The sequence below is a fragment of the Microtus oregoni genome, unplaced genomic scaffold (genome assembly GCF_018167655.1).
Source record: "Microtus oregoni isolate MIOR12 unplaced genomic scaffold, Mior012 000002F_ref0000024, whole genome shotgun sequence".
NCBI classification, from domain to species: Eukaryota; Metazoa; Chordata; class Mammalia; order Rodentia; family Cricetidae; genus Microtus; species Microtus oregoni.
The window spans coordinates 25071462-25088419 of NW_024543061.1; the positions used below are offsets into that span (position 1 = coordinate 25071462).

General features: G+C 53.6%; 1 protein-coding gene across 3 annotated transcripts in view; it reads left to right on the forward strand.

Moving 5' to 3' along the window:
* The window catches only part of Fbxo41 (F-box protein 41), a 32115-nt gene extending 16204 nt beyond the window's left edge, over positions 1–15911 (forward strand). The window contains exons 2-14 of one of the 3 annotated variants that reach the window (XR_005972966.1): positions 1376–2419; positions 4738–4963; positions 5425–5498; positions 5741–6099; positions 7195–7436; positions 7586–7701; positions 7821–7973; positions 8081–8176; positions 9852–9970; positions 10132–10290; positions 12201–12316; positions 12427–14636; positions 14923–15911. Coding sequence is in view for 1 of the 3 variants with exons in the window: in XM_041637311.1 (XP_041493245.1) it covers positions 1521–2419; positions 4738–4963; positions 5425–5498; positions 5741–6099; positions 7195–7436; positions 7586–7701; positions 7821–7973; positions 8081–8176; positions 9852–9970; positions 10132–10290; positions 12201–12316; positions 12427–12489 (2622 nt within the window). In the remaining 2 variants the exon portion in view is untranslated. Of the gene's footprint in view, positions 1–1375; positions 2420–4737; positions 4964–5424; positions 5499–5740; positions 6100–7194; positions 7437–7585; positions 7702–7820; positions 7974–8080; positions 8177–9851; positions 9971–10131; positions 10291–12200; positions 12317–12426 lie in introns of all 3 variants that reach the window. The other 2 variants (XR_005972967.1, XM_041637311.1) reach the window with 2 other exon arrangements.
* The last annotated feature ends 1047 nt before the right edge of the window (positions 15912–16958 follow it).

The window sequence follows — 16958 nt, forward strand, 5'->3', positions numbered from 1 at the left end:
CTTTTTTGTAGGTTGGCAATCATTGTAATTAAAATTATTTCTTGAAAGCCAGGTGGTGGTGGTGCATACCTCTAATCCCAGCACTCGGGAGGCAGAGACAGGTGGATCTCTGTGAGTTCAAGACCAGCCTGGTCTACAAGAGCTAGTTCCGGGACAAGCTCCAAAGCTATAGAGAGGGGCTGGAGAGATGGCTCAGAGGTTTAGAGCATTGCCTGCTCTTCCAAAGGTCCTGAGTTCAATTCCCAGCAACCACATGGTGGCTCACAACCATCTGTAATGGGGTAGGGTGCCCTCTTCTGGCATGCAGGCATACACACAGACAGAATATTGTATACATAATAAATAAATAAATATTTAAAAAAAGCTATAGAGAAACCCTGTCTCGGGAAAATTTTTTAATTAATTAATTAATTTACTTATTTATTTATTTTTGAGACAGAGTTTCTCTGTGTTGCCCTGACTGCCTCCCAAGTGCTCGAATTAAAGGCCTGTGTCACCACTGCCCGGCTCCTTTAATAATTTTTTTAAAAAATAATTCCTTCAAGCCAGGCACAGTGACTCATGCCTGTAACCCCAGCACTAGAAAGGCTAAGAAAAGCAAATTCCTGAAAGTCTGCAGCCAGCCTGAGTTACGTTGTGAGTTCCAGGCCGGGAAGTCTAGGGACTGAAACTCTTTCTTAATCAATCAACAAACAACTTTGTAACAACAGTAATAATTCATTTTTGCTTCCATGAGGCAGAGTCTTAAAGTAGATGAGGCTAGCCTGGTCCTCTCTATGTAGATGAGGATAATCCTGAAGGTCTCCTTGGCTTCACCTCCCAAGTGCTGGGATTAGAAGCAACTGTTCCATTGACGAGCTTTTTTTTAAAAAAAAAATCAAACATTCTTTAAAAATTTTAAAAAATGGTTTGTTTTGTGTGTATGAGTGTTTTGCCTGCATGTGCATCATGTACTTGCCTGCTGCCAGGGAAACTAGAAGAAGGCAACAGATCCCCTGGAACTGGAATTACAATGGCTACGAACAATTAATTATGTTCTGGGAACCAAACCCAGGTACTCTACAAAAGCAACAAGTGCTCTTAACTGCGAAGCCATCTCTCCAACCTTCCAAAACAGTCTTAATTTTAATAATAATAATAATAATAAATCTAGGCCTAGTAATCTCAGCACTTGGAAGGCAAGAGCTCAGCCTGGGCTACACCTGGAGTACCATATAGTCCCTTCACTTCGGGGGAGGTCACACTCTCATGCCTAGGTCCCAGAGCCCTCCACCCTAGCTACATCCATGGAACCAGGGTACAGGATTACTGAACCTGGAAGAGGCGGGTAGGAGCGCGGCTAGCAGGCTGCTGAGCCTCACTTTTTCTCTTCTAGCCTCCCCAGGCCCTGGCTGTTGGTGACCAGAGCCGTCCTGATCCCGCAGGCCGGGCCGGGCCCATCAGCGGCCCCCCATGAGCGCGCCCGGCTGACCGGTGAGGCGGCCGCGGTGGAGCCGGCGTGCCCAGAGGGCGGCGGGGCCATGGCCTCGCTGGACCTACCTTACAGATGCCCACGATGCGGGGAGCATAAGCGCTTCCGGAGTCTGTCGTCGCTGCGCGCGCACCTGGAATACAGCCACACCTACGAGACGCTCTACATTCTCTCCAAGACGAACAGTATCTGCGACGGCGCGGCCGCTGCAGCTGCAGCTGCTGCAGCAGCCTCCGGTTTCCCGCTGGCACCAGAGCCCGCTGCCCTGCTGGCGGTGCCCGGAGCCCGGCGCGAGGTCTTCGAGAGCACGTCCTTCCAGGGCAAGGAGCAGGCGGCAGGATCGGCGCCCGCGGGGCCACATCTGCTGCACCATCATCACCACCACGCACCGCTGGCTCACTTCCCCAGCGACCTGGTGCCCGCCAGCCTTCCCTGTGAGGAGCTGGCCGAGCCAGGACTAGTGCCTGCCGCGCGCTATGCGCTACGCGAGATCGAAATTCCACTCGGTGAGCTGTTCGCGCGCAAGTCCGTGGCATCCTCGGCCTGTTCGACGCCGCCACCCGGGCCCGGCCCTGGTCCTTGTTCCGGGCCCGCCTCCGCATCACCGGCGTCGCCATCGCCTGCCGATGTAGCCTACGAAGAAGGCTTGGCACGCCTCAAAATCCGCGCGCTGGAGAAGCTGGAGGTGGACCGGAGACTGGAGCGGCTGAGCGAGGAGGTGGAGCAGAAGATCGCAGGCCAGGTGGGCCGGCTACAGGCCGAGCTGGAGCGCAAGGCCGCGGAGTTGGAGACTGCGCGACAGGAGAGTGCTCGGCTGGGACGCGAAAAGGAGGAGCTGGAGGAGCGCGCGTCTGAGCTCTCGCGCCAGGTGGACGTGAGCGTGGAGCTGCTGGCCTCGCTTAAGCAGGACCTGGTGCATAAGGAACAGGAGCTGAGCCGCAAGCAGCAGTGAGTAGACTCTGGGGGTCCCGTGGGAAGGTGGATGTTATTCCCGCACGTGTCTGGGGTGTCTCCATGGAGTCAAGCTTTGGAACATAAGTTCTGAGTCTGTAATGGTGGGTTCTGTGCCAGTGGGTTCGAGTGTGTTATGATTTGGGACCCCAGAGTACGTGTGTTTCTTCATCTCCGATAGCCAGCCCAGGCAGCTCTTGCATTTTGGTACCAGAACTTCCCTTTAACCTACTCAAAGAAATGGCCTAGCTCTCCATGTCATCTTGTACTTTGTAAAAGCATGCAGACACAGTTGCATTGCTCCCTGGTATGGTAAACCTGCTTCCTTCCACCTCCTTGCTCTTGCCTTTTTTTGGGGGGGGGGGGGAGGAGGGGAGTTCGAGACAGGGTTTCTCTGTAGCTTTGGAATCTGTCCTGGAACTAGCTCTTGTAGACCAGGCTGGCCTTGAACTCACAAGAGATCCATGCCTGCCTCTGCCTCCCGAGTGCTGGAATTAAAGGCGTGCGCCACTACCACCCGGCTGCTCTTGGCTTCTTGAAGGACTTTCTTGTATTTCTGGTTCTCCCTTGAACCTTCCCTCTGGGGTCAGGTTGCCACCTCCAGGACTGTCAAACTTCGTGTTCATCGCAGTCCTGGATCCAGCTACACCGTATCTGGCTATGTAGCCTTTGAACTCATGATCCTCCTGCCTCAGCCTCAAGCATTCTGGTATTATTGCCGTGTGCCACGTTTAGCCTTCCTCTACTCAGCCGTCTTTATTGGCCACCTCTTTGCTTCTCTGCTCTGCAAATGGAGCCTTACAAACTCCACGGAGTCAGATGTGGTGTTTGTCCTCATTGCCATGTAAGTTCTGTGCGGGCAGGGATTTCCTTTTTTTGTTCAATAGTGTTTCCCCAGTATCTTGAACAGTGCCCGGCACCTTGATTAACTCTTTAACGAATGCACAAATGTGGGTAACTGTGAGGGTGCTGTGTGTTTATGTACCCCTCAGATGCTGGGGCAAACTATAAGAGTGCATTATGTTTCTCTCTGTGTTGATGTGACTCCATGCATTTTAATACTTCTGAGAGTACATGCATGTGTTCGATTGGGTCAGTAGGCTTGGTACGTGTGTGTGTTCGATTGGGTTGGTAGGCTTGAGTCTCCATGCTTCTTAATGTATTTCAGAGTATGAGTGTGCCGTGAGAGTGGACATGATTGCCTACATAGGAACATGCCGGGGGCTGTGTATTGGGCCGAGTGAGGACATGTCTTCACAGCTATGAGGCTGTCAGTTTGTGCCTGGATTTGTGTATTGAGACCACAGGGAACTGAGGCTGTCTGCTTTTGCCTGTGGTACTCTTCACGTGCCTGGAGGTGACTGTGCAGGTCAAGCCTGCCCGTGGCTATGTCTTTGGAGACCTGGTGTATTTAGTTACTTTCCTCACTACTGTGACACAATACCTGATGTAGATTAAAGGGCTGCCAGTTTGTTCCCTGGGTCCCATAAGGAAGGAGGGAACCGACTCCTTCACGTCATCCTCAGCCCCTGGACGTCTGTTGGAGCAGTTTTGGTTAAATTTTTGTTTTAGACTTACAGTATTTTGTGTGTGTATGAGTATTGTGCTTGAATGTATGGCCTCTAGTGCCTACAGAGGTCAGAATAGGGTGTCAGATCCCCTGAAAATGGAGTGGTTGTGAGCCAGTATATGGGTGTTGGGGACCAAACTCAGGTCTTGTGCGAGACTTAACAAGTGGCTGAGTGATCTCTCCTGCCACATGTATAAAATTACATTTTTTTTTTTTAAAAAAAGCAACTTGAAGGAAAGCAGGGCTTACTTCAGTTCACTGTTTGGGGAGACAATCATGGCAGGAAGGGTGTGGTCTCACAAGTATGGGGCAGCTGGATAAGGATTATCTATAGCTAGGAAACAGAGCCATGGAAGCTGCCACCCCAGCTTGCTTTCTACTTTGTATTCAGTCTGGGACCCGGCCCATGGAATGGTGGATCTTTGCACCTCGGTTAACCCAGTCTAGATGCGTCCTCACAGATGTGCCCAGAGGTTTGTCTCCTGGGTGATTCCAGATCCTGTCAAGTTGATGGCAGTATTAACAGGGGTATCCAGTTGTGTGTGTTCTGCGCGTGTGGAGACTTGTGTGTCTGCTTGTTTGTGTTGTGTGTGTGTGTGTGTGCCATTGTGTGGACCTGAGTGCTGGGCATTGTCCACGGGACCACGAGCAGACACTCTAGGCCACTGCCTGACTTTCTTCCGATGAGAGGTTTGAGGGCAGTCAAGCCAGGGGCCTGCTGGGTAAGAGACTGCTCCCGGCCCAGGGAGGTGGTGCAGATTGACCAGTTCCTGAAGGAGACAGCAGCTCGGGAGGCCAGTGCCAAGCTGCGGCTGCAACAGTTCATTGAGGAGCTCCTGGAGCGCGCAGACAGGGCTGAGCGGCAGCTGCAGGTCATCAGCAGCAGCTGTGGCAGCACACCCAGTGCCAGCCTGGGCCGAGGAGGTGGGGGCAGCGCCTCAGGGCCTGGGGCGAGAGGCCCAGGCAGAACGGTGAGTGTGTACATGCCCTGCCTCTCACCTGCTCGTGTGGTCCCCACAGCCTTCCCCCACACCACCCCAACTTCCCTCCTTTGCCTGTCCCCCCAGGAGCAACCCCAGGCCTGAAGTGGGAGGGCGGTCCACCCTGACAGGGCGGGAGTGCCGGCTCTGAGGCCTCGGCAAGGCTGCTTCCATAGACTCAGCTTTCAGAAGCCCCTCTCTGTACTTCTCTGTGAATGAGAGCCTAGGAGCCACAAGCTGGGCCCTGGGAGGCTGGGTGGGTGCATTGGGAGGGATTTGGGAGCCTGCCTGTCTGGACTGTCTGTCTGTCCATTCGTCCATCTTTCCCAACTTTATTCTTCTCTCTCCTCTCCTTCTTTTCTTCTCTCCATCTTCCTCTTTCTCCTACTATCGCCTTCTTCTCTGGCCTCCTCTGCCCATCCTTCCTCTCCCTTCCACTCTGGGGGCTACAGCGAGAACACCATGCAGGCCCAGCTGTGCCAAGCACATACGCTGTATCTCGGCATGGCTCCTCTCCCAGCACAGGGTAAGCCTCGGGCTTGGCCCACCCCACACAGCCTCCCCTCACCCTGGAAGGTTTGCTGGCCCATCAGAGGCTCACCTCCTTCTGTGTCCACCCCCCTGGTGTTACCAGTCTGCCTTTCCATGCTCAGGGGACTTTTGGAAAGCAAACAGTGGGCTCCCCTTGGCTGGTGGTGAGGAAAACGTTGGGAGTCGGGGCAGCCTTGTATCCCTCAGCCTTCACTGTGCACTCCCCACCCACCCCAGGGCCTCCAGCCGTGTGCCAGCTGCATCCCAGAGCTCAGGCTGCTATGACAGTGACAGTCTGGAGCTGCCCCGGACAGAGGAAGGGCCCTCGGAGGACAGTGGCCCTGGGGGCTTGGGTTCACGGGCCCAGGCTACCAACGGTGGTTCAGAGCGGTCCCAGCCCCCTCGTAGTTCAGGCCTGCGACGACAGGCCATCCAGAACTGGCAGCGCCGACCGCGCCGTCACAGCACCGAGGGGGAGGAGGGTGACGTCTCAGATGTGGGCTCCCGAACCACTGAGTCAGAGGCTGAGGGCCCCTCCGATGTTCCACGCCCTGGACCATCTCTGGCTGGGCCCTTGAACAGCTGCCGGCTCTCAGGTAAGACCTGGGAAAGTGGGTAGAGAATCCAGCCTTCCAGGGTGCTGGGTTGCCTCAGGGGATACAGAATGGAAATGGTGACTCTTGGCTCTATACCTCCCTTACTCTTGTCTGCCTATAAAGTACTCTTCAAGCTTGGAGCGGGCCTGCAATGACCCAAGGATGCTCACTCAATGGGGTGTGTGTACACAGTGGTCTGTGTACACGGTGGTCTGTGTGCACGGTGATCTGTGTACACGGTGGTCTGTGTGCACGGTGGTCTGTGTGCACGGTGGTCTGTGTGCACGGTGGTCTGTGTGCACGGTGGTCTGTGTGCACGGTGGTCTGTGTGCACGGTGGTCTGTGGTCTGTGTACACGGTGGTCTGTGTGCACGGTGGTCTGTGTGCACGGTGGTCTGTGTGCACGGTGGTCTGTGTGCACGGTGGTCTGTGTGCACGGTGGTCTGTGTGCACGGTGGTCTGTGTGCACGGTGGTCTGTGTGCACGGTGGTCTGTGTGCACGGTGGGTTCCATCACAGGTAGAGGAGAAGAGCTGCTTATTCTGGGCTCTGAAGTGCCTGCCACAGAGCAAGAGTTTGGGGGAGTAGCCCTGTATTTGTGTGGAAGGCTTAGAGGGTTAGAGTCGGGTGACCCTCCAAAGGAAAGTTTAGGGCTGGGGAGGTCGTTCAGTTAGGACAGTGCTTATCTAGACTCCATGAAGCCCTGGCTTTGATACCTAGCATCTCAAACTGGACGTGGCGGTCCATATCCCCCATCCTAGTACTCCGACAGCAGGTGCAGGATAATCAGGAGTGGCAGGTCATCCTGGGCTACCTCGTGAGTTCAAGGCTAGGCTGAAATACACGAGACCGTGTCTGAAAAGGGTTTTGGTGTGTGGCAAAGCAACAGATAACCCTTTTCCAATGAGTAAAATTTGGGGGTACTGTAGCGAAGGGGAAAGCAGAGGCCCTGTTGTCCTCCCTGGGAGCTGGTCCCCAATGTGGGTCTCACACTCATTCCTCCTGCCAGCTCCTGCACTGCCCCAGCTCCCCACCCCCAGCTCTGTACTGACTGGCCTTTTACTCTCCCATCTCCTTCGGCCCTGGTGTTCTGCAGCCCGCCCTGAGGGAGGCAGCGGACGGGCCCGGCGTGTGGAGAGAGGTAGCCCCTCACGCTCCAATGAGGTCATCAGCCCAGAAATCCTCAAGATGCGTGCTGCCCTCTTCTGTATCTTCACCTACCTGGATACCCGTACCCTGCTGCATGCTGCAGAGGTCTGCCGGGACTGGCGCTTCGTGGCTCGCCATCCCGCCGTCTGGACGAGGGTGCTGCTTGAGAACGCCCGAGTCTGTTCCAAGGTGCCTGCCCCTGCCCTCCAGCAGTAAAAGTCTAGTCCTTGTAACCCTCACTGCCCTGGTTCCCCAAACGCTCTCATGGTGCCTCCTACTCAGGGCTAACCCACCACATGGCAGTCAGGTCTATGTTCATATCGCTTGATCTTCCCCAGTTCCTGGCGATGTTGGCTCAGTGGTGCACCCAGGCCCACTCATTAACGTTACAGAACCTGAAGCCCCGACAGCGGGGAAAGAAGGAAAGCAAGGAGGAATATGCCCGCAGCACCCGGTGAGGCCTGCAGTGGGGTGGGGAGTGGGTGAGTGAGTGCTCCTGAGTTTTAAATGGAGATGCTTCCCACATGAGGAAGTGACCACCAGCAGTGTCTTGACCTCTTTGCTCATCCTCAGGGGCTGTCTTGAAGCGGGACTGGAGTCCCTGCTGAAGGCAGCCGGTGGGAATCTGCTGATCCTGCGCATCTCCCACTGTCCCAACATCCTCACCGACCGGTCACTCTGGCTGGCCAGCTGCTACTGCCGTGCCCTGCAGGCTGTCACCTACAGGTGGGTCACACCGTCTGGGCCTTGGTCCCTAGCTACCACATGGTCCTGCCTCTAGGTGGGAACAGAGACCGCTAAGATGGGTCACCAGCGCTTTGGCTTTTTCCCAGGAGTGCCACAGACCCTGTGGGCCATGAGGTGATCTGGGCCCTGGGTGCAGGCTGCAGAGAGATTGTCTCCCTCCAGGTGGCGCCACTTCATCCCTGGTAAGCCCAGGCAAGAGGGTGGTTTGGGAGGGGACAGCAGGGGACCCGGTCTGGGACCGAGGACTGACAAGTCAGCTGTTGGGGACAGATTACACACAGTTGGTCAGTGTGTTGGATCATAAGGAGCAGGGCCGTAATATGGGAGTTGGAGCCTCTCTCTGGCTTGCTGCCGGTGCCACTTCAGTCTTTTCGTTAGGTATGTGGGGTGGGAATCGGGTATCTGCATGGAGGTCAGGGGACAACTTCCACGTGTGAGTCTCACATGTGGTAAACACCTTTAACTTCTGAGCATCCTGGCAGCCCCGCGTTGCCACTCAGGCCTTAGTCTTGCGGCTTAGATTATGAGAGCCATGACTGGCTCAACGATGTACTGTCCACGGAGACTGTAAAGTTCATGGTATGTGTGCAGTCAACACTAGCCTGACGTAGGCTAAGCAGGTCAGGGAAGTCAGTAAATACGACACAGAGAAAGCTGGGTGTGGTGTCAGACACCTGCCATCTGAGACCTGTGTGAGCAATGTAGCAGGATCCCATCTCAAAGCAAGAACAAATCGGTTGGTGGTGGTGACCCCAGGATATGTGTGAATCATCCCTCGTTCTACTCTGGACGTCCTCAGATTCCCAGGCTTCTCTGCCCTGCTCCTTACCCTCCCAGTGATCTCCCTCTATGCCAGCTCCTCCCAGGCTCTCTAGTGTGCTTTCTCTTATACCCTGGTGGAGTCTGTCATTGTGGTCCCCTACTTGGCCCCCACTGCCCCTCACCTTGACCGTAATATCCATTTCTACTTCAGGCTCCTGTACTAAACTTGGTTACCAGGGCAGAATCTACAAATGCCCATTTCTGTGTCCTTGCTACCACGAGCATATCAGATGACAGATACTATTGCCTGAATGGATGTCGAGGGATGAACCTGGGTGTGAGTAGGGCAGGCAAGCCAGCAATGATGGAAAGGCAGGCTGGGAATGATCATGAGGCCTTCCTAGAAGATGCAGATTGGTGCATCATATCTAGAAAGTACTAGGAAGCTATTGGGGAGATGTCAGTTCTAAGAAGGGTGTCTTGAGCCAGATATGGTGGTACACAGTCATCCCAGCTCTTGGGAAGTAGAAACAAGAGGATCAGGAGTTCAAGGTCATCCTCAGTTTAGAGTTTGAAGTCACTCTAAACAAACGAACAAAAACAATAAGGATACCAGAAGTTAGGTGTGGTCTGTCATCTCAGCCCTTCGGAGGCTGAGGCAGGATTGCTACAAGTTCAAGGCTAGGTGGCAGGGGCAGATTAAAGTCAGAATACTAAATGTTGTATGTCATGGACTGTCTGTGCTTTGAGGGTGGGAGCTGTCTTCATTGTCACCCTGAACTCTAGAGCCTGGCTCAGTTCTCTCAGCTGTAAGAGACACTTGATTGCTACCTGATGAGTATCTGGCACCAGTTTCAGGGTGCATGGAGACCGGGGTGGGGCTCTGGTCTACGGCTCTTTCTGGGTGACTCCAGAATCCGAAGCTGTCAGGTGTGGTAAGAGGGGAGGGGGCAGAGTCAGAGATGAGCTGTCTTCTGACTTGAACAGCTGGACTGTTGGCAAGGTGCTTGCCTGAGCATGGAAAGGGACCTCCGGGGATGATCACCTTTGGGACTGCAAAGCCTCCCTGACCACTCTTCACTGTCTGTTCTTCAGCCAACAGCCCACTCGGTTCAGCAACCGTTGCCTGCAGATGATTGGACGTTGTTGGCCCCACCTCCGGGCCCTGGGTGTAGGTGGTGCCGGCTGTGGGGTACAGGGCCTGGCATCACTCGGTGAGTCTTTCCTTGGGGTTGGAGTGGGTAGGTAAGAAGCAGGCAAGCGTGAAATCCCACCAGAGTTAGGGGCTGCAGCCTGGGGCATGGTGAGGGACTGAGTCCTGGGCAGGAGGTGGGCCAGAGAGTTTGTCACCAGGCTTCTCTTCTTCCTCTCCTAGCAAGAAACTGCATGCGGCTACAGGTCCTAGAACTGGACCACGTGTCAGAGATTACCCAGGAGGTGGCGGCTGAGGTGTGCCGGGAAGGCCTGAAGGGACTGGAGATGCTGGTGCTCACAGCCACCCCTGTCACCCCTAAGGCCCTGCTACATTTTAACAGTGAGCAATGGGAGTTTGGGGGTAGAGAGCAGGGTGTAGCTACAGCCTATCCTTGGACACTCCTTGAACATTTTGTAACACTGAGTGAACTTTTCCTGGAGACAAACAGTTGCCTGTTCCTCCTGGAGAGGGCACCTATGATGTACCAGATGGTGCCACCAGAGTCCAACTTGGTGAACGTGGAGTTTATGACTTATTTACAGAGCATGGGTGAGAGTTACTTACAGAGCGTAGTTATTGCAAAGTAACGATACCACTCAAAAGTCTTCGCACAGAAGACAGCTCCCTCATAGCTGCGTGGGTAGAGCTCGCTCAGTCTAATGCCTCCAAGTGCAGCGGGGAGCAAAATTGCACACATCTGGCAGAGATGGGGAGGAGGGAACAGCTGATAGCCCAGGTGAGGGTCTGTCTGGAGACTCTCCAATTCTTCTATGAGGGAAAACCAACAAGACCGGTCTTGAGGGTCCTCCGATGAAATGGTAAGGGCTGCTCCAGCCTCTTCTACAAGCAGGCAGTGTGTTTCCTGTTGCTCTAGCCAGCACGTGCTGGTGCTGAGGCAGACAGAGCAGCGTTCTCCCTGGCTCGTTCAGCATCCAAGGCAGGGATGGAACTCCAGCCCTAGCAGCATTTAATCAACTGTTTAGCTGCACACGATAGCTGTTGTTTCATGCTGGCCCACAGTGGCACCGTGAGTTGTGTGTGTGGTGCCAGTAATTCCTGTGTGAGCCTCCCACCAGGGCAGAGAGCAGACAAGCAAAGAGCACCAAGGGTCTCTGTGCTGCTCTCCAGCGTGTTACTTTGCTTTGTGAATTCTGCAATCTCATTTTTTGACCTTCTAGATGGTAAAGGACACAGTATGTTTAAGTCCTCAGGGACATTTCTTGGGGTAAGGACTTCCCTCTGACTCCTCTGCTGTCCACATCATCCCATCTACTCGGTCATTCCTCTGCCTTCACTGTGGACCACCACTCAGGACCACTGGCCTCTGGGAGGTCTCCATGCAGACTGACGGTTTCTTTTTTTTTTTCCCCCACCAGTACTGGGATTAAACCCAGTGCTTTAAATACTGTACTGCAAAGATGTGTGCCCCCCCCCCCGACTTATGACACAAGGTCTGTCTACAATGTCTTGGCTGGACTGGAACTCACTATGTAGATCAGGCTGGCCTTGAACTCATAGATATCTGCCTACCTTGTATCCCACTGCTGGGATTGAAGGCAAGCACCACTATGCCTGGACTTTTTTTCATTTTTATTTTGAAACAGTTTCACTAAGCTGTCCAGGCTGGCCTTGAACTTAATGGTCCCCTTTCCTCAGCTTCTTGAGTAGCTGGGCCACCATACCTGTTTCTTTGATCACATCACCGCCTGAGCCCTCCTATTTACCTTCCTTCAGCCTCAGCCTCATATGCACCAGAACTCACTACTCAGTCCCCCAGATCGTGCTTTCTAGGTCCCTCCTAGCCCCTGACCTTGTGCCACCTCTTCCTGATAGCATGGCCAATAATTGTTGAAGCCCTTGCTTCAGGAAGGCCTGATGGCCTCCGCCAGCCCACCCAGTCTTCAGGAAGGCCTGATGGCCTCCACCCGCCCCACCCAGCCTTCAGGAAGGCCTGATGGCCTCCACCAGCCCACCCAATCTCAGTTGAGCAGCCGTTGTTTGCAGGTGCCCAGGTCATGAGCTTTCCCCTCTGCCAGAGTTGCTAGCGCACTGAAGAGCTTGCGCTCACACACGTGTCCCAAATGTCCTCCCGCCTTAAGATATGATCAGCTGCAGCCAGCACAGGTCTGCCGCTCGTGCTCTTGTGGCTGGCTGGTGTATGTTTCTCAGGGGCTCTGATTTCATTCATGAGCGGAAACTTGCAGCCCACTGCCCTTGCCGAGCACTAACCCCTATTTGCCTTCACCCAGGCATCTGCCGGAACCTCAAATCCATTGTGGTGCAGATTGGGATTGCTGATTACTTCAAAGAACCCAGCAGCCCCGAGGCCCAGAAGCTGTTTGAGGATATGGTAACAAAACTCCAGGTGAGGTGGGCTCTGAGGCCACAAAAGACCCCTTGGCTGGGGCTGGTGAGGGTGGCAGTACTTCACCTCCCCAACACCAAGGAAGAGCTAACCTAAGGCTCTATTTATAGGCTCTACGAAGGAGGCCTGGCTTCTCCAAGATTCTGCACGTCAAGGTGGAAGGTGGCTGCTAACCCGGGTGAGGGGCTGCAGGGCCCCTGCCAGCCCCACACCAAGGCACTCTTTGGACCTCTGGAGGGGCCCTGGCTTGGACTAGACCTTGGGAGGTCTAGTGTCACACCAGGTTCCAGACAGCGGTTGAGTACCCCATCCAATTCAAACAGCAAAGTGACAGGTGACCAGCACCGCCTCCCCAGGGAAAGGCTTGGACAGAAGCTGCCCCGAGACCCCCATGACATCCCCAGCTGGAGCAGCCTTCTGGCACAGCCAGCAGGGAGCTCCTGGTTGTCACCACCACTCAGAGGATCTGCAGTATCCACCCAGCAGCTCCTCAGCTGCTCAGGCAGGTCTCCTTCCTGAGGCCAGCGGAGCTCTTGTCAGGCCACGGGCCAGAAGGAGCTTAAGGCAGCTCAGACATGGCTAAGAAGACACTTGGTCACTCCCTTCAGACAGCAGGACCAGGTCCACATTCTCCAGTGATAACCCAGGCAAGCCTAGGAACCCAGGTAGAAGGTTAGAGGAAAGTCGGGGCAGGGCCATAGGGATGAGTTTGAAAGGGTAAAAAAAAATGTCTACAACTCCCCAGGATGAGGCCCACATCTTCCTGGCAGGTAAAGGACTGGCCAGCTGGAGGAGACTACTGTTAAGACAGAGTTCTCATTAACACACCCAGAACTAAGTTTAAAGCAGTCCCTATACCTACCACTCCCTGCTGAGGGACCACAGAGGGAGGAAGGGGGCTTGGGCCCCCTGCTGGGCTGGGGCTTAAGGGGGAAAGGAGGCCTGATTTATCTAACAGCTTACTTCAGGCCAGAAGTGAGGCACTGGTGCCAAGGCAGAGGAAAGAATTTCCACAGTCCATCTTCCTGAGTCTTTACAGCCCTGGGCCGAGACTACAGAGTACTTGGGGCAGGGTGTCCCAGCCCTTGCACCATACCCAGAAGTCTTGGAGCATCCCCAAGCGAGTTCCTCCTCTCACGGTGACCGAGGCTTGAGTCTTGGCAACCCTCATTTGGGCAAATCTTTCAAGTAACAGATGCCTGACCTCTTGTCCAAATCTTAGGGTTTTCTTTGCTCCTGTACAAGGTTGGATCCTCTGGTCAGCTTTCTACAGCCGTGCCACAAGCTGGCCTGAGCATGAACCCTGCCGTGGGTTGCCGCCTACCAAGTCCCTTCCATTGCTGTACACCCTCCTGCTCAGTGCTCCCAGATCTCACAGCTCTGCCTGTTTGTCATCATCACTGAGCTGTGGCTTGTTCTGTTGCTGTTCTGTGAAGACTGGAATGCCAAGGCTGTCATGCTGGATACTCCATGCCTAGTCCTGCATGAAACCTTGGCTGTGGTGTCTACACCCCTACCTCTCACAGCTGCCTCCCAAGCCCTGTCCCCAGGAGTCACAGGCAACAGCACAACTTTCCTGCCTTCAGTGGCTCAGAAGGGAGGGGGAGGTGCCCTTGGGGCCTAGCTGCCTTTCGTAGGTCAGTTGTTTGCCAGCTGAATCCATGTAGTCCCTGCTCCCTGTGACTCCAAGACCAGAGGTGCTGCCCTTCTGTCTCCTGGATAAAGCACAAAGCGATGTGGTAGTCATCGGCCAAGTCTGCCCCCAGGGGCTTCCATTCCTCAACCCCAGGATTAGGACATCTCCCTGGACAGGGGAGGCACTAGAGTGCCTGGTGTTGAGGGAAATAGGTCAGGGTGCAGTCATCAGGGTAGGAAGCAAGGTCAAGAGGATAGTTCCAGGCTCTACTACATCCACACCACATCCTGACCCATGGAGAAACATACGCCTTTTGCTGGCACAATTCTGCCCTCTGAAAAGCTGTTTCCAAGAAACCCCAAGAGGCCTCACCTGTGTTCTTGCTCTGAATAAAGGTGGGTAGAGTAAAAATTGTAGACCTTCCAACCTAAGTGACAGGTCGCTGTGTCCTGGCTGAGTCTTGGGCATCAAAGTCTTAAGGCATGCCTTGAGAGCCAGCAGCTCTGCCCCCCACTTGTGGTTCCTTTGCTTTCTCCCCAGGGGACCAACCCTGCTTCTGGATGCTGTGCTTACTTCCATCTTTAGCAGTCCAGAGTTGGGGATGGGCGTCTGGCTTCCCGAGAAGCACCTTAGCCCATCTTCAGGCGCCTAAAGAAGAGCCCTTTGTGTCCTATACTTACTAAGGTACAAAAACCATGTGAAGGAAGCACAGGTCCATGGAGAGGGCTCCTGGGTGGCAGTCACCTGGCTTCTCTTCCACTCCTACTCCTGCCACACAGCCTGGCCCTAGCACCTGTGAGTGTAGCATGTTTGGCCTGAGTACTTCATGCTTATGCAGACTGCTTCTCCCCCACAGTATGGCAAAACTATAAAAATGTATGCACTCCTGCCCAGAACTCCTGCTTTCCACCCATCAAGAGAAAGCACCCTGAAATCAGGGTTCTTTTGTTTTTTAATCCTATGACAACAGAGGCCAAGCTGGTCCCTCAAGAGTTGCCTCAACTCTAACAGGTCTCCTTCCCAAGGTCTGCTGCTCCAAGGTTTGGATCCATCCTTTGCCTTTCCTGTCTCCAAGCCCTTATGTAGGATGCTTCAGAACACAGGCAGTGAGCTGTCAACCCGTTTCTGTAAGGCGCTATGTTGAAGGAAAACTTCCCAGAGTGACAATTGGTGCCAAAGACATAGTTTCTGGTGAACTTGGAATAAGTGTGACTGGGATATGGCCCAGTGCCCAGAGGAGTTAACCACTGATGAGGTCTACCCCAGCCTGTCAGCCTGATGAACTGGCAGTCTTTCTGTCCTCGGTGGCCATACTTTCTCATCCAGCCTTGGCTCAGGCCAGCATCTCTGTATATAATACTGTGTAGTGTGTATATTTACTCCTGGACAAGGAAGCTCAGCTCTAGTCCTTGCCTGGGGACCAGGCTGAAGGTTGGGTGAAGAGCAGAATATTAATTAGGCTTTCCTCAACTTTTTGGGACCTTAGTCTAAGACTGCCCGACAATCAAGCAGGCACCCCACCATGAGGCCAGCTCTGGGCCTCTGCCCTTACCACAGTCCTGGGGGGAGGGAGGCTTGGTCTGAACCCCCCAGTCTCTACTCATCCTGGTGGGGGTCTCAGAGGGCACTAGTGGGACAACTGACCCCAAGGCCCTGTCTTCCCTGCACAGCCAGGCTGCACCCTGCCCCAGCACAGTAGGCAGAGGGGAGAACAGCAGCTTTTGGATTTACTGGTTTCTAAAGTGGTGCCTGTACCTCCAGCCCTCAGGGGGCCTTCCCTGGCCCCACCTTTCTGCCCCACCCAGGCATTGCCATCCCAGCACTTTGCTCCATGTCACCCAGATGCCCTTTGCCGAATGTATTGAGCACATGTATTTAAAAGGACTCATGGGCATCAGAGAATTTATGGTTCTGTATCCAATAAAAGATGAAACTGAAAAAAATTGGTCCATGGAAATATGTGGCATGCAGCTGTATTTTTGTCAGACACCAAACCCCTACCCTTTGCTTCTAAGAATTTCATGTAGCCCAGCCTGGCCTCAAACTCAGTATTGAAGACAGCCTTGAGCCTCTGTTCTTCCTATCTCCAGTTTTCTGGTATTAGGAAATACATGTGCACATTGTGTCCAGTTTGTGTGGTCCTGGTGATTGAACCCATTTTCTAATGCTAGGCAAGGACCCAATCAACCAACATCCTCAGGCCTCATTCCAGCTTTTTCTGCAGTTTAGGTCACTAAGGCAGGAAGAAGTCTGTTAGCCCAGTCAATGGGGCAAATGAAGAATTTAGGCACCGTCCTTAGGGCTGCAGACAATGCTGGAGAAAGGTCTGTGACTGCTCAAACCTGCTTTGGTGTCCAAATACATCAAGCCTCCAAGGTAAACCTAAATAGGCAGAACATAAGCAGTAGGGACTGTCCACCCACAGCAGCTTAGTCTCACTTCAGGAGGCTCTGGCAATGACTTAGATGTATGAGACCAAATTGCTACCATGGCCTGGCCTTAATTTCCCCATTTTAGAAAATGGGCTTTTCCTGATTTAATAGCACCTAATCTGTTTAAATTTAAACACATACAATCAGGTGCCTAGCTTAAACTGCATACTGTACAAGTAATCCTTGAGGGCTAGCTGTGCCAACCTGATCACAGGACGGATGTCACACTCCAGAGTGCACATCTGCCCAAAAATCCTATCCTACTTTAAGACCATCTAACCATGAGTTCAAAGCTCAAATTCACTTCCCAGTTTTAGAAGCAAGAACTTCAATTACTCAACACAACCCAGCTCTAATAGCCACTAGTTAGAGCTCTAGCTTGGGGCAGCTAGCAGAACAGAGGCACTGGTAGACCCTGCTAGGCTTCTATGCCAAACAGTTAACTACCCCTCATTACAAGAAAGGGATGGTGGCACAAGCCAGTCATTCCAGCTTACTCAGGAGACAAAGCAGATCAAGGCCAGCTTAGGCAACTTAGTGAAACCTTAACAGTTCAAAGACTGATCAACGCAAA